Genomic DNA, 18,375 nt, shown 5'->3' on the forward strand with positions numbered 1-18,375 from the left:
CAAAATATTTTTTATTTTGAACTTTCTAAAATTTGGGTATACAAGGTAAAAAAATAACAAAAATAAGAATTATTACACTGACATAAGCCAAAATAACGAGAGTAATCTAAAAGTTTTTACATTGTACTATTTAGGAAAATCTGAGCATAAAACACAGAAGTGATACGTCGATGTTGAAAATTTGAACCAGATATGACAATTTTATGCAAAAAAAAAAAAAAAAAAAAAAAAGCAAATAGAGCTTAAAATAACAATAAAAGTGATTTGAAAATTTAAATTTTTTGTAGAAAAATTTCCAAAACTACATAAGAATCCACAGACAATTTAATTTTTTGGAAAAAAATTGAAAAATTAAATTTTTGGAAAAGAAAAATTTATTAACAATAAAATTGAAAATTATATTTCAAATACTAATTTTTTTTGAAATTTTCAGCAAAAGTATTTACAAAAAATTACATTTTTGGAAAAAAAAATTCAAAAATCTATAGCTATTCTTAAAAAATTATATTTTTTGATAAAAAAAAATTAAAAAGTCTTGACAAAAAATAAAATTGTTTGTAGAAAAATTTCCAAAAATCCAACCGAATTCACAGAAAATAAAATTTTTTGGAAAAAAAGTTCTAAAATCTTGACAAAAATAAATTTTTTTGTAGAAAATTTCAAAAAATCAATATGAATCCACTGAAAGTTAAAATTCTTGTAAAAAAAAAATTGAAAAATTAAATTAAATTGTCTAGTTCAAAGCAAAAATTCCTTAACTTTGAGTTTGGGAAGGCTATAGATTACTGATATATATTTGCCGCCTTCAGGATATTTATAGAGACGGCCTCTCCTCATATTTTAAGCATTCTCAATCTCCTCAAAAATTGATAGTATAATAATAACTGCTTATTACCTCATTACTAAAGGGATATTTCTTGTAGTTCATGAAAAAAGGGCTCCTTTTTTCCTCCCCAGTCCCTTGTTAGTCTTACTTCTGACATAATAAGTATTCTTTATTCAAATATTATATGTATGTATAGACCTACATTATACTATTAAGAAGTTCTCTTGTTTGTTTGTTTTTGTTTTTTAATGGAGTCAGTTGAAATGATTTTCCCATTTTTTAAATTTCTTTATTTCTTCAAATCTCCAACCAAAAGTGGTTTTAATAAAATATTATCATTTGCGTTTTAGAAAAGAAAGCAGGAAAAGATGACGGGGGATTATAAGATGATTAAAACCATGGGGGCTCTCCCCTTAGTTTTTTTATTTTTCATTCGGATTAATCTCTTTATATTTATTAAGAATAACTAAAAGATTTCACATTGAATCACCATAAAAACAGAGTAAGGGACAAAAAGTTGTTCAAAATAAAGGTGATAGCATGATATAAGCATTGATAAATATTAGTGTTGTGTTGATATGATTCGATTGAGTCGGTTTTTTAAGGGTCAACTCGAGTCGATAAATTACAAAACGAAAAAATGGGACAGACAAAATCAAGTCCCATTCAATAATTTATAATAATTTTCAACTAAATATCGGGTGTAACGATGAAATCAGGGACTTCAGATTTCCAGATTTTTATGGTATATGTGATGACGAAACTGCACACTGCTAATGGGGAAATATACTATAAATATATAGATTTAAGTCCTTTTACGTTTTCAGAGGCAGAACACAGGTGCGCTGTTGTGATGATTTTGGCGAACAACGATCCGGATATTGGCAATACTGAGATTTCAAATATGACATGGATTGATTTTAAATGGAGCTTGTATTTTTCACATGATTACCCTTTTGAAGTTCTGTTAGTTTTTGCTGTGATACTAGCCCCTGGGTCCTTATTTAATGCATTCAGTCTAGTCTTAGTACAGGTTCTATTGGTCTTTAGGACTGTTGGTCCTCGGAATTTTTAAACGTTAAAAAGTCCCTATTATTTCAAATAATTTATTAGGGGTTTGACTTCATTTAATTTTAATAAATACCATTTATTAAAATGGTACCTTAGAGAAAATAAACTTTTATCTTTTCTAAAGAAAATAGTCACGTGAAAAAAAGAAATGAACGTATTTTATTGCCTCAAAAAATAAGGGAAATTATTTAAAAAGAAAAAACAAAGAAAAGATTTTTAATTTGTTTAAAAGAAATAAAGATCAAATTTTACAAAATAAAAACAAAGAAAATGGTCAGCACATTTATCTTTGTCCAAGCTTCAATCACGCTAAAATCAGTCATAATAAAACATATGGAATCTAAAAAAATAAAATATAAATAACATCTTTAAGCATTTAAATAATAAAAACAAAAAGCTCAATAAATAAGCAAATACAACAGTAGGTAACTCTCAGCAATGAGTCTCATTTTGTACAAGTATATGATCGATTCGCTTCCGAAGAATGGAAAGATTGAAATGAGAAATAATACCCTAATACCCCCTGGAACAATCTTTGTAATAATATGATATAAAAAAATATATTAAATAAGAATGTCTGAGTGTATGTGTCTTGGAATCAGAACTAAACATTTTTTATGTAGGTTCTTAAGGCTGAAGAGATGGTTTTGTTAACAACTTTTTTGGGCTGCAATGCCCTGGTAGTCTTAAATTAGCATTTGTCTAAAAACAAACTTTTTGAGTAACAAACGTTTACATTGTATAAAACAAAAAATAAAGACTGTAAATTTGAAAGAAATATTCTAGGTCCATGTTGGTATGTATTTTTGCAGACTTTTTTTAAAAGGAGATTATAAAGTTTAGAGGGAATTTTTGACAATAATTTTATTATATAAATTTTGAATAAACGTCTGTAGATGGGTTTGTCCGGCGTTGACAAGGGTATTAAGAAATTAATATTATTCTGCTTAATTTAAAACAAAAAAAACTGCATGTTGGCATATATCTTTGTACACTTTTTTTATAAGGAGATAAATTAGGTATGCCCTTTCTTGCCCGGAACATCAATGAATTAAAATTAATTCTTTACTCTTCTGCTTTTTTTAAAAGAGATTATAAGGTCTAAAGAAGAAAAAAATGTATAAGTTGAACTATTATTTCCAAATCTTTCGTATTACTGCCAAAAAAATCCTTATTCTTTCTTTTTCTTTTTTTCTATAAATCTTATAATCTCCTTAAAAAAAGTGTGCAAAGATACATAGCAAGATGCAGGAAGAATCATTCATAAAATTTTACGCGCCTTATTTTATATGAAATATTAGTTTATTAGTCTAAATAATGTTCTTTTTTTTTTGAGAAAAATGCTATTTAAAGGCCGTCATGAACTTGGAATGTTTACCAAAACAATAATTTGAGCTTACATGAAAAGTTTCAGTCAAATCCATTCATTGGTTTGGGCGTGATTCCCCTCCCAAATTCAGGATTTTTTCTTTTTACTAGGAAATTTAAAATTTGATTTTTTTTTTCAAAGAATTTAATTTAATTTTTCAAAAAATTTAATATTGGAAATTTAATTTTTCAATTCTTTTTTCAAAAAAGTTTAATATTCTGGGAATAACTTGGGATTTTTGAAATTTTATATGTGAATTTTTTTCACAAAAATTTAATTTTTTGAGAATAGCTACGAATTTTGATTTTTTGATTAATAAAAATTTAATTTGTTTAAATAACTGTGGATTTTTTTTCTCAAAAATTTTTTTTGACAAAAAAGTAACTTATTTTTGACATTTTTCTCAAAAAATAACTTATTTTTGACATTTTTCTCAAAAAATAACTTATTTTTGACATTTTTCTCAAAAAATAACTTATTATTTGACATTTTTCTCGAAAAATACTTTAATATTTGATATTTTTTTTCAACATTTGTAATTGAATTTGTTTTTCCAAATAATTTAACATTTGTAATTGGATTTTTTTTTCAAATAATTTAATTTTTCAATTTTCTTTTCTAAAAAATTTAATTTTTCAATTTTCTTTTCTAAAAAATTTAATTTTTCAATTTTCTTTTCTAAAAAATTTAATTTTTCAATTTTCTTTTCTAAAAAATTTATTTTTTGGATTTTTAGAAAAAAAAAATGCGTCAGCACTTAAAAAATCTTAAATATATACTAAAAAAGTAGATGCCAATATTTTATATGATTGGTTATTCGGCGTTAGTAAGCCCTTATTTTTTCAATATTATAAGAATAATAATAACAGTTTTGGAAAATTAAAAAAACAAACAAAAAAAAACACTCATTTCAGATTGTCAATTCAAAAAATATCGCACACTAAATCATGTTAAGAATTTACAACTCTATACATAATTTTACTCCTTCTTTTATCGATCTTATTTTTTCTACCTTGTAATATCATGACTAAGGCTGATAATGATCCACCGTAGTCTACCAACATAGTACCAACCAGTGTATGTATGTTCATAATAAACACTAAATCACATCATTTTTCCACATCATTTTTTTTTCTTGTCTAATCTCCAGCCATTTAAATAAAGTGGAAAAAAAAAGTATGAAGCAAATTACTTTGTTATCTTTAGTACTTTTTATTTCTTAGTACGTACCTAGGTATATTAATATACAAAAAGGATTGTAAATCCTAAGCATTTTATATCATGCGAGTTTTTTTTCTATTTGGCAACCTGTACAGTTGTTTATATTTTACTAGCGTTAGTACACGACATTGTCCGTAGTAATTAGGCGTCGGATAAAGGACAAAATTTGCCTTAATAATATATAGAAGATAACCGTTGATAACTTGTTGCGGGGATATACACTCGTTTTCCGGGACCCACCACATTATTATACACAAAAGTATAATTAATAATGGCCCTATTACTATTTGAAATTCTGTCTACTATCTCAATTGTTATCTTAAATTCGAGATTTTCAAAAGACTTTCCGTAATATGAATGCAAAAAAAAAGATTAAATGCGGCACACCCAGAAAATCAATGAGATCCTCCTTGATGATAAGGATGAAACACTTCTGTTTTTGCCCCGTATTAAAGTTTGGTACACGATTTTGTCAGAAACAAGAATCCTTTCTCAAGAATTAACAACCATCAAAGTAAATAAGGTGTTGTAAAACTACATCAACGAGCCTGAAGTTATTGAATATGAAGATATTAATGATGAATGGACCATCCCCAAAAAACAAATGCAACTCTTGCATGTGTAGCAATTAAATATTAGATTGTTCAAGGGTACATCTGTACCACCAAAACACCTTTTTTCGACAGCTGAAGAGGTTTTGACTGAGCTCAGAAATTGATTAACGGACTTGCATGCCGAGCAATTAATTCAAATGAATCTAATCTGCATTCATCCCTTTTAGATTTAGTAAAGAAATTCTAAAAATAAATATACTAATATATTTTTAATTTTAAAGTTAAATACGCTTTTGAATTGTACATTTTTTATTTTTCTAGGTTTATTTATTTAGATTTTTTTAGTTAGTGAAAAATATATCCTCTTTGAAATAGTAGATTCTAATAGGCAAATTATTAAGAATATAGTCACAAAAAAAGGAAAAAAAAAGAAGCTAAATAAATTCATATAAAAAATGTAAAAAGTCTGTACATGTAATTTTTTTTTTTTAAATAAATATTCATCCTTTTGAGGATGAAAATGTAAAAATTAAATATTAGCTGTCTAAAAACTTTTATATCTCTACATATTATCATATGCATTCATATTTATAAGCATCAGTTCCACTAAAAACATATTCTTCATGTAAGTCGAAAAAAAATTGAAATATTAAATTTTTTCGAAAAAAAATTCATATATATACAAAAAATTAAATTTTTCGAAAAAAAATTGTATAAAATTAAATTTCACATACATTCTAATATTAAATTTTTTCGGAGAAAAATTTCAAAGATCTATAGCCATTCACAAAAAAATTAATATTTTGTAATTTTTTTTTCAACCTGTTCAGAAAATACTGAATTTTTTTAGGATAAATTTTCTTAAATTAAATAAAATATATAATAGTTAAAAAAAAAAAATCATATGTTTCTTAGATGTTTTGGAGAACAAATTCAAAAATTTTTTTGGAAAATAAATTGAAAAATTTAATTAAATATCAAATATTAAATTTTCTAGTACGAATAAAAAATTCCTTAATTTGAGGGGAGGGGGCTACAACCCCTCCAGCCCTTCCCTGCGGTCTTTGTATACAGAACAAATCTAAAATATTTAATAAATACGAGTACATTATTATTTCTTATATCAAAAATATTTATATGATTTACATCAGGGAGCACTATCTACAGTGCACCCTGTATACACGTTCGATGCTATATGTACATGGGTGCAATATAAAGACTATATTGTTATTTCAAAATGCCTATTATTAGTGATAACATCGGGTGAATTGTTTAGCTAGCCCATTTTTTAGGCGTTGCTCGGGCCAAGAAGGGAGCGGGAAATCCCATTGATAATGGTCAATACAATTTTCTTAATGTTTAGTTAATGTTTTCTCTCGTGACGTCAATGAAGGTGTTTTTCCTCTTTTTAATTATTCCGTTATACAATAGTATAATTTATACTCCAAATAACTATATAATATTTTCGTATTATAATGAAAAATATGATATTTTTTCCAAGATATGGTCAATGATCTTAACCCATCTTTCATAAATCTTAATTGGGCTTAATAAACCATCTATATTTTTATGAAAAATTCAATAGACCTATAGCTAAGGACACTTCCCAAGGACCAAAGGTGTTAAGGACCGATCCTAAGACAGCACTTGGTTGGAACGAATAAATTAGGACCGATACAACGGTAATAATTAGCAGCTGAGTTCTTAATTCAGCAATACTATATACCTCGATCCCGTCTTCTCCCGACGCTCTTACACGAATCCCATCTTTATATATACATCATGGAGCACAATATACAGTGCACCCGATGAATCCTTTTCGTATAGGATCTTTGCTGTATAAATATAAATTAAGCTGTTATCCTATTCTTTTGATTCTACAGGAAATAACGTGGAAGTATATACCACGAATGTGCATGCTCAAGAATGACAGAGAGTAACACTGAGGATTTGTTTGGAACTATTAAATGTACGTCCCTGTTGGACTTACAAGATCGAAAACGGAGTAATTTCAGCCCTTGTCTTTCCTTACTTACAGAGGGGGATTTGGTTGTATTTCCTTCCTTTTAGAGTTACTTGCAGCTATTCCAATGAAAATCATGACAGATATGAGTTGCACCTTCAAAACATTCTTAAAATTATTAGATTTACCATGTTAATATTCCATTTCTTTTTGGTTACATTCCAAAAATGCTTAGGATTTACACACCTAACTAACAAAATATACTTATATACATAGATAAACAAGTATTACATTCCCTACTTCTTCATTTAGCAGTATGATACCATGAGTGAAGAAGACTAATCAATGAATAATATCAAAAACGTCATCAAATATTACCATTGTGATCATTATTACCCATTGGGACGATAATAATAACATTGGAAATGAAAAAAAATCACATGACGTCATCATATTATTTTCCCTCCCTCTCTGTCCAATTTAATAATATGGTCTTTATGACTATGAAAGATAACACTAGTCAACAATTTTTTATGTTTAGACTATGATGGCGGTTCTTGATTGCTTTTACCTGGAGAAACATGAAGTTATCTTTATCATTTATATTTGTTATGTTATTGTGGCCTACAGGGAGGAACATTACATATACAGGGTGCCCACGATAAATTGGAACTACTTTAAACTTCATCCAGATCCATAATGTGGATATTCGGGGTTAAATCATACTAATATAAAAGGTTGCCTGAACAATACACTATAACTTCCACCACAATTGTTTTGACAACAAACAATAGTCATCATGGAACAAGCAAGGAGAGACGCCATCCTCGAATTGGCTCGCGCGGGACACAAGTCCTCTGCTATCTACAAGCTTCTTAACTACCCAAGACCACGGTGTACCGGGTCTTCAATGCCTGGGAGGTTGAGGGGAAGGTCTGCTGCAAGCCCTACAACATGAGAAGTGACCGAATCCGTACTCCCCGCTTCCTTGAAGGCCTCCAGTAGTCCATCAAGGCTTCGCCGGGGACTTCCTTGTCCAGGTTGGCCAAGAACCGTGGAGTGAGCAAGCAGCTGGTCTCCAAGGCTGTGAATGAGGACCTCGGGTACAGGTCATACCAAATAACACATCCTCACGGCATCCATGAAGGGCACCAGGCTCACCGACGGTAAGTGTCTCCTCAATTACCTGAAGAGCCATGGAGGAAGAATCATCTTGTTATCCGACGAGAAGAAGTGGACTGTCGACAGAAAACTACAACGTCCAGAATGATAGGTGGCTTGCCAAGGAGAGAGAAGGGGTCCCTTCGGTCTTCACCACAAAGTTCCCGGGCTCCGTTACGAGGGAGTGGAATGCTGTCGATTCTGCGGTAGTCATCAGGGCATGCAAATCCTTTAGGGACAGGATGGAGAAGATGGTGGCTGCTGAGGGAGGACATGTTGAATAAATTTATTGTTTAATATCATGTCTAACTTTTTCATATTAACAAATACACTCAAAATTCCATTTTTATGAAGCAGGTTGAATTTTAAGATAGTTCCAATTTATCATGGACACCCTGTACTATCAATAAACATTAATAGTATAATAAATAGAAGGGAGGTCTCTGAAGTTTCTGACATTTTGGACGCGTAGTTGTTATGTAACAATCGTCTGAGTGAGTTTTTGTGAAAATGATCAAAATTGACATTCGAGATGTTAGTAAATATTTGTTCTTGAAATTGTAACGTTTAAATAGATTCCAACAATATCAGATATATAAAGTAATTTTCTCCTAAAGTTAGACGCGTCAAAGTCAATCCAACTTGGATTTATTGAGTCAAAAACCAAAAAAATGTCTCGTAAACAATTTTTTTTTGTAGAGAAAAATTCTGAGTACCATTTGAACGGGTTCCAGAGATGGGATCATCCCTTGGAGAAGTCTGTAGAGGTACAAGGAGACTATGTTAAAAAATATAAATTTTGGGAAAATGTCTTGTATCTTTGTTAGGTAGGAAACTTTTCTTACCACTCACGCATTCAAAAATTATTTTTTTAAGCAACGCATTTTTAATTACTTTTTAAATATTAATTTTTAAGGTTTAGGACAAACTATGATATTCATCATCTTGATCAAAAAGAAGGAATTGATTGAACTTCCAAAGAAAGAGTGCTTTTTTCGTAATTTTGTTTTTTTACTGATTAGGCATTTTCTCCGATTCAGAAAAAGAATAGAGAAATAATAGAGCATGATCAAGCTAGAAAAATATATTATTCATATGGTTGCACGAGAGTCTGTAGTTGGGGACGTAACATACATAATACACAGCTCCTCTATCTGTGAGCTTACGTACATGTCGAGAAAGTGACACTTGAACGTGATTGAGAAATTCCCATTCACTCCCTCCAAGCATTTGGGCATTTCCAGGACCACCGTCAGTAAGTTGAGAAACGTTGTAATGGAAGAGGGATCAGTAAAAAAAGGCCTGACGGTACTCGAAGGAGTGAAGGAAAACAGCCCAGGCCAATCCCTTCAAATTCATGAGGGGGCATGCAAGAGATCTCGGGGTTTCACACCATACTACCCAGAGAGCTTTAAAAAAGTGGGTAGAAAGAGCCTTGTGTGAGTGGAGAGGCCAATTTTGACAACAGCAATGTAATAAACCCATCTCCCCTTGCAGCAGTGATGGGAATTGCATTGACGACACCTTTTGTGTGCATGTCGAGGGGAAGGCCTGCAGTGTTTGTCATCCAAAGACGGATCCCCTCAAAGTCACTTTCGGCCAGCAGTGTGTCCCAGGCGTTCATCACCGCCTGGAAGCCATCATTGCCGCTAAAGTCACCTACATTAATGATTAAGTGAGCTCAGACACACATCTATTTATAGTATTATTTTTTCAACAAATTCTACTGTTAATTAATAAATTATACCTTACTGAATTTTAAAATTCAAACTGTTCAGAATTTAATGGACCACTCGGTATCTACACAATAGATAGTAATCTGGAACATGGTTGCCAAACTCATTTTGACTGATGTAGTATTATTGTTATCCTCAAAAGGCCTGGTGTCACCGTTAAGCACTTTAAATATAACAAAATAAAATTAATACATAGATCACATCTACCCTGTGAGCCTTTAGCTTGATACCCTGATCTATAACTTATTTTTGGCTTGTATGCTTGCACACACACACTAATAGAAAAAATAAAAACTCATTGGACATAACTCTAGGAACATTTGCAATTAATAATTACCATGCATTTATGATTTCTATTCATGTTACACCGATATTGAAAAAATGAATATTAAAAGTGTATAACAGATTTAAATTATAATTTTCAAATCTAAAAAAAAAAAGAAGAAGATCTTTACCGAAAATCTATTGCATATTCTATAGATTTAGTTCGAACAACTAGTCAAAATACTCTATACGGAAAGAGGGGATTAGACAATCGAAAAATATTGAAACAAAAACAAGATCCTAAATTATGTTCATGCTTTTTGTTCCATAGTTTTAGTCAAACCTGTAAAACAAAAAGAGGAAAAACTATCCTGTTAGCTTGAGGAGATTTATTCTGCTACGTTACATCTCCCCATGCCTCCAAAAGAGGTTGCTTTTGAGATACTTTAGTATTTTTCCTCTTCTACGACCTTGCCTCACTGCCATAAAAGATTGTAATGCATCTTGTAGTCAACTGTTGTTGTTTTTGCTCCTTTTCTTTAGTGTTCTGAACGTTGATAGTTTGAATACAAATTATTTCTTTGATAATTTGGAACAATTTTCTATTATTATTGAATTAGGACTGTTTGATGTATAAGAGTAGCCATTAGGGCGCCCTCTATTCAATAAATTTTTTGTAAAATTTTAAACACAAAGAGGAAGTCAAAAATACAAATTATTCCATGGCATAATTATATTATGATACAAGCTATACCTTGAGCCTGAATTAGATTACATTTCTTTATGTTTTGAGTCATGATTGTCATTTTAAGTCTTATTGAGTTTTTCTGCGATGCTAACGCCGTGCAAGTCGTGGAGACGTTAAACAGTAATATCCATTAGAGTAATTCGATATTTGGGATGAATTGACTTATTACCGATTAATTACAGGGTGTCTATAGGATTATATATAATTAATTTTATTTGGTGGTGGTGGTGGCGTTTTTGGAAGTTTTTCAAATAAAATCAAAATTTCTGTACACGGATGATAGATATAGTAGCCAATCTTTATCTGAATATGGGCTACTTTTTTTCTTCTTAAGTGGCAGGGGATTGCTGGGGCATCCTTAGATACAAAATCAAAAAATTTATTTTTTTGGAAAAAAAAATAGATAATCCATAAACATTCTCGAAATTAATTTTTTTTTGAAAAAAAAATTCAAAAATTCATAGCTATTCAAAAAAATTTAAATTTTTACCCCTAACTTTGTGTAAAATAATTTATTGTGGATAAAAAAAAAGAAGGGATATATATGCATTATTGAAAGTACGGCATTACGCTCCCAAACAGGCAGGATACAGGCCAACCTTAACTTGTCCGATTGATTTTTACTATATACGAGCTAGTGGGGTATTGTGGCTGTCAAGGCCTCTATGGGTACTTTTCTTATATCCCTTTTTAACAATTTATAACTAACAATTTGTCAGATAATTTTTATCAAGATATTTGCTTCTTGTAAATAAATATATATTAAATAAAAGCTTTTTTTTTGAAGAATTAAGACAGGTTGCATGAGTCCAAGTGTCATGTTTTGATTGCATGACTCAAATAAATGAATGTTAGGAAATATTTACCAACATAAGTACATAGGACTTCATCATCAAAAATGCCCTTAATTGTACTACATATTTTACCCTTTCAATTGAGTAAATATTTGAATAAACAGGAATACTTTGTTCCATAAATAAATCAATCAAGCCAATTACTTGTTATTGGGAGTTCATATATAAAGTTTGACGACATGGCCAAAAAAAAAAAATACATTTCCTTCATGACAATCAAAATATTGGCATCTGTTACATACATTTTGAATAAATTTATATGTTTTTTTAAATGAAATCATACATTTGAATAAATTTTCCTTTTATAAAACGTGAGGATATTTATTTAGGAGCGGGGGGAGGGGGGGAGGATAAGAAATAATAATCAATAATTCAATATTCAAGGGGGGCGACACCCATGTATTCTATAGAAAAAACACTAGTTACCAAAACTGAGAAGAAACGTTCATGTATGATTGCATAATAATAATTAGTGAACCCTTATTGTCAATTTCCTTTCCAAAAGAACATTCATTAAGTCCTTGGCAATGTATGAAAGAAACATTCTTGAACACTAATTGTTATTTTTAACATCCTAGTAATATATTCGATAGCCCATACGCTTGTAAAAACACGTAGACATTTTTATCAAAGCTTTTGAAAGCTGTTAAATACTCCTTGATGCCTATATCGAACGATTTATATAGTTTAAAAATATTTTATTTGTCCGCTTTTAAGAAATTCAATACATTATGTCATTTTTTTGGGGACTCAAAAAAGACAGTTTAAGCTGCAATAACTTAACAAAAAGTTGAAGTTTACTAAATATTTATCAAATTAAGAGTGTAGTACTGAATTATTGCTAAATGATCTTAGAGTTTTCATTAAAAATATTTAGAAATGTAAATTTTATTAAGGGTTTTGTACGTAGGTATTTTCTAGATTTTACATACATGAGTGTTATAAAATGATTCATTGAAAGGTTGAGAGATAAGAAAAAGAGCATATTGTTCCGTTTTATTTAAATTTCAAAAAGGAAAAAAATATGGGCCGTATTTTAGGATGAGTATTGAAAAGAATGTAGACCTATCCATATAATAATATAACCTGTAAGCGAAGGCTCAATGCGCCCTCAACATAATGGTTGGAGAAATGAGAAATATCTACAATGACATGACATAAGTTTATACGGTAATTTGTCAACTATTTGCCATATTTTTATTAAAAAAACACCATTTTGTTAGATTGAAATAGTCATATATGTAAATAATTTCATATAAACTTTGATTTATGAATTTGGAATGCCTGATTTTATATATAGGTAAATGTTAGACTATTTTAGTCTAACAAACATTTTTACACTATAAAAATATGACAAATATTCGACAAATGGTCATTTGATCTTATGTAATTGTAGTATTTGTTAGTTCTTCCAGACCTTTTGTAGCGGTCACGCTTGAGCCTTCGCTTAAAAATTACCAGTATTATATGACCTATCAGTCACGTCCTAATAAAATTTGTCAGTCTTAGGACCACTTCTTATCCGCCCTTCATGGAAACTACAACAGCTGAAATTACGTAGTCACAAACAATTTTATTTGAATTGTTGAAGTTATATCATAATTTTTCATAACCTCTTTCAAGGAGACAAGCTACCCGCAGTTAAAAATGGGAGGTGTGTAACTATAACGCATTACTATAAGTGTTGTGTAATCCTTATTTAGGACCTAAGACTGAAGTCCAGTCTAGTTCAGCCACGGTCCAGTTCACTTCAGTCCTGCATATCAGTAATAAAACATATCTATCAACTTTATTTCTTGTTTTGTTAATCCGTTTTAGTACTAACAGTCCGAAGGACTGACAAGACCATTCCTAACATTGGACTGGACCGAATAAATACAAACAGATACAAAACTAATTACTATACCTTCTACCTATCGTTCATTATTTTCTTCGTTTTTTTTCAATCCTAACGATGAGAGAAGAAAATAAAATTATATGTAGAACTGAAGGACCGATGAATGGTAAAGAACATCGCACCGATAAAAATAGCATTAGGAAATGAGTACTACACGTCGTTACCTTTATTGTATCACGTAACCTCTCCTCCAAAAAGAAACAGAAAAAAAGGCCAGACATCATCTGGTATTCCTGTTCTTTTGGAAATAGAGCATAAATATGGAATAACTTATTACTTTGTTTATTTATCAAAAGTAATAAATTATGAAATAACCATGAAGAAGGTAGAAGAGAGACTGTCATAACCAAAAGTGAGCAAGAATTACTTTTCTCTAAATTATTATGAATTTCTATCCACAGATTATTCTAATCAAAACTTTTAAAATCTCGCAATCAACATTTAAAGTAGCAAAATTATTCATCATCAAAATGAAACAATTATCATTTGATAGGTTTTTATATTTGAAAGCCTTCCTCAGAGCAAAATTATGTTTTATATGTCATATTAAGGTTCTGAAATATTGATAGTATTCTTGAGTATCTCTACTGATTCCATAAATTTAAATATAACACTTACAATTCATCAAATATGTCTATTAAATATTGAGTACTTCTGCATTTCTTGATCTTTGTTCAGGAGTGCTTATGTTTTAACTCACCAAATATTATGTTTTTGAACAGATATGATGTAAGTGTACACATAAATTAATGATTGAAAACTGTTGGGTCTTACCGTCTATAAGCTTCCCGAGCCTCATTCTCCGGATTCACACTCTTCATGAGAATATTAAAAAATGTAACAAATTCCTCAAATTCCACAACACCACTTCCATCGACATCCACTTTATTGATCATGTCATTCACCTCATTATCCGTTGGATTTTGACCCATGCATCGGAGAAGTGGAGTTAATTCCTTGAAATAAGATTAAAATCATTGATGAGAAATAAAACATAATTAATTACGTATACATATGAAGCCCAATTTGGATATAAACAAAAATACGCTTATACTAGATGTTTTCTCAGTTATCAATTTTTTACTAAATAGAATACTTCCCATAGACGAAAATTGAATTAGAAAATACGATTTAAGTCAACTTTTTCCTCCCTCTATTGATTTCAACTTCATGGGTATTCATGAAATCAGATTGAAGAATTATCATGAGGATTTCTACATTTTTATAGGTAGAAATCCTAAGGCGACATTATTTTCTGGATAAACAGATATATATCATAAGTGCCCCCGAAAAACACTTTCGCTTAAAAGATAGGCTAAAAACCTTAGATGATCTGTCAGAAACAGGATCTAATCAAACACTAGTTGCCTAGAAATGAGAAGTTTCAAAATTACATAATTATACAAGTATCACAAAACAGGGCGTCTGAAAGGTCTGCTCTGAAAGGCTGTAGTCCCCCCCAAATTAAAGAATTTTTGCTTTTTACCAGAAAATGTAATATTTGAATTTTTTAAATTAAAAAAAAAAATAATATCTGAATTTTATAAATAAAAAAAATGTAATATTTAGAAATTCATTTTTAATTTTTTTGCAATCAATTTAATTTTCTGTAAATGTCTATAAATTTATAAAAAATTTAATATTTGAATTTTATTTTCAAAAAATTTAATTTTTAATAAACAGCTGTGTACTTACGAATTCTTTTCCCATTAAATTTTATGTTTGAAATTTAATTTTTGTATTTAATTTCCAAAAATTTTAATGTTCGAAATTTTTTTCAAAAAAGTATAATTTTTTGGAAGCAGCTGTGGATTTAAAAAACAAATCATAAAAATTCCAAAAACCAAGGTTTTTTTATATACTTCGGATATTAGAAAAATATGGATATAATCAACTGTTCTTCCGAAAAATAGAAGTTTAATTATCCGTATTTGATCAATTAAGGATAGTGGTAGGAAGTTTTGCTTGGTTAAGAGGTTGCGTGGATTATTAATGTTTAAAAGTACCGTTTTTCTATTATATTCTACGATATAAAATTAAATTACCCATTTTTTTTTATCTCGTTCACAGAGTAGAGTGAGTGAACTTAGCTTTCCTCTAGATACGCAATGCATGCCCAATTTCTCATTTTTCTCTTTCTATACTTATATAGATATAAATATATTAATATCCTTTGTTGGATGCAGTAAACTGATAAACCTTTCTCTTTTTTTTAAGTAAAAAAATGTAATCAAAAAAAAAAAAAACTGATCATAAAAGTAAAATTTATAAACAATTTTTCATTCCGTTTGATAAAAAATGCTTAAATAAATATAATAGTTGGTGAGAATGACAAAAGAACAAACAGATAAAAAATATGTAAAAATAATATTATTAAATTAAATATAAAACTTTTCAAAGAGGGATTTTAATAACAAAATATAAAGAAATTATTATATAATTTAAGAACTATTTAAGAAGAGTAAAATTTTTTGTAGTTTATTTTTCTTTTTCTTTATAACACCTTCTAAGAGGAACAATAATAAACACACAACAAAACAAAACCATTACCTAACATGTAACTCAATATTTTATCAAAAATATATATGTTATGTGTCAGCATAAAGACAATAAAAATCAAGAAAAGGAGAAAATATTAATTGATATTTTCACTTCATATATGACATGGTTTGAGATCGACCCGGGTTTCACTGCCAAAATTGGGAAAATATCATGTTTCGAATTCTTATTAGTGATACATGTTTTCTTAACCAAAATTTTATGTAGACTTCAAATTTGACGTCATAAATACAAAATTTGCAATGTTTTTTTTTTTTTAAAAAGATATACTCATTTTTGTAAAGGTCCTCTCTTGTAATTAAAAGTTTTGCCTAAAATTTTAAATACGTAAATTCTAAAATAAATAAATAATAATTATCGGAAATATTATAGGTGGTAGGAGATAAATAAACACATCAGCCTAAAATATACTATTTCAGGTACAAACAATCAAATTATCAAGTATCTAGCTCAAAATTTTTTATGTATTATCCATTTTAAGGACAGACCGTATTTTTTTTTGACAAGTCAATGAAATGAGGACGTAAGCGTAATATTTTTTTTTTTTTTAAATGTTCCTGTACAAAAAATAGTATAAATGAAGTATTAATCTAAAGCTTAATAAATTTACAATAAAATGTTATGTAAATCAAGCATGTAGTCCTTTTTCTATCAGTAGATATGGTTACTTAAAGTCGGGAAATTATCTAAAAGTGTGAATATTCGATTCCGTATGTCAGTCAAGACATATCTTTTAAACGGCCATTGCACAAAAGTTATAGAAGAAATACATAAAAAAACAGTTTTATTTTAAAGTCCTGGTCGTTATTTATCATTTGAACATAAATAATGATTTTTTAAATGTACGTTGTTGATTTTATAAGTATTCAAAATTGGGATTTCAAAAATTTCGTCTTGCAAAAACTGTCATTTTTTGGGAAAATTGGTCACAAACTCAAATTTCTTGGCTAAAAAACACAAAATACAGGATTGAAACTTAAAAAATCCTAATCTATAGACATTTTTACCCTAAAAAAAATTTATTAAACAATTCTCAATGTTTTTTTCTACCCTTAATATTTTTTTCATAGTTTTGGGAGTGAAACAGGGATCAAGTCTTCACCCATGTCATGCACAGGATTGTCCAGATAAATTAGGAAAATCTTTAAAGGCTTATTGTGAACGAATTAGATGGGGGAGAACCATAAATTTGTTACTTTTTGAAATCTACATTTGATCACATTTAATTATTTATAATCCTCCTCTATTGATAACCTCGGCCACACGGTGCTGGAAGCTTTAGCAGGCTCGGACGAACTCGTGCATACCTAACTTTTAACCCTCGTCCAGAGATAGAACTTGCATGGGGTCAGGTATGGGCAGTTTGTAGGCCAAAAATCCTGGCTCCAAAAGGGAGTACATTTTGTGGCCAAGAAATCCTGCTCTTTTTTAGCCTTGTAGGCCCGAGTATTGTCTTGTTGGAAGTTGTAATTTCTTCGCTGGGCTACTTCATCTGTCCTAGGAATGTAAAAAAGTGCAAAACCAGTACAATGGAAATGCTGGATTCGCACAGGTTCAACCGTGATTATAACCCTCAGTTATAGCCTACCATCCCATTTACATTCCTTTTTAAACAATTAACACCGAAAAACAATTCCCATAGAAATATCCAAACATTGAGAAAGCTAAAACAAACACGTAATGGTTAAAATTACTATCTAAAATCAAAAATCCATATACAACCAAGGTACATACGCAAGTCATCCACGACTAAAAAAACTAGATTCGAAGAAGGTTCATAATACTAATAACAAAAGACCAAAAAGAAGTTCCTCATTTCAATCATTACTTTACCGAAATCTATCTATTATAGTCTTTAGTTTAAGATAACATCGAAGCGACCAAGAAGGAAAATATCGGACCAAGCCCGAGGCAAAGTACCAATCCAATTAATTTTTCGTAGGGATATGCAAGGGGGATTGAGTGTCAAAAAAGAACTCAAAAGAGTCTTATAACGGAAAAAATTGTTTTCCTTTATTGCTGGTGCAAAAGTGGCCTCTCCAGCCTCACAAGGCTCCTTCCCACCACTTTTTTTAATACAATATTTGGACAGTCGGATGCCAAACCACGAGATCACTTGCATGCATAGACTTGAGGGGATTGCCCTGGGCTA

The 18,375-nt window shown here is 29.8% G+C and overlaps 1 protein-coding gene across 1 annotated transcript in view; it reads right to left on the minus strand.

Moving 5' to 3' along the window:
• LOC121128544 (neo-calmodulin) overlaps positions 1-18,375 on the minus strand; it is an 82,338-nt gene that overhangs the window by 17,918 nt on the left and 46,045 nt on the right. The window contains exon 3 of the mRNA XM_040724134.2: positions 14,439-14,620. Within this exon, the coding sequence (XP_040580068.1) occupies positions 14,439-14,620 (182 nt within the window). The remainder of the gene's footprint in view (positions 1-14,438; positions 14,621-18,375) is intronic.

The sequence above is a fragment of the Lepeophtheirus salmonis genome, chromosome 13 (assembly GCF_016086655.4).
Source record: "Lepeophtheirus salmonis chromosome 13, UVic_Lsal_1.4, whole genome shotgun sequence".
In the NCBI taxonomy this organism is placed as follows: domain Eukaryota; kingdom Metazoa; phylum Arthropoda; class Copepoda; order Siphonostomatoida; family Caligidae; genus Lepeophtheirus; species Lepeophtheirus salmonis.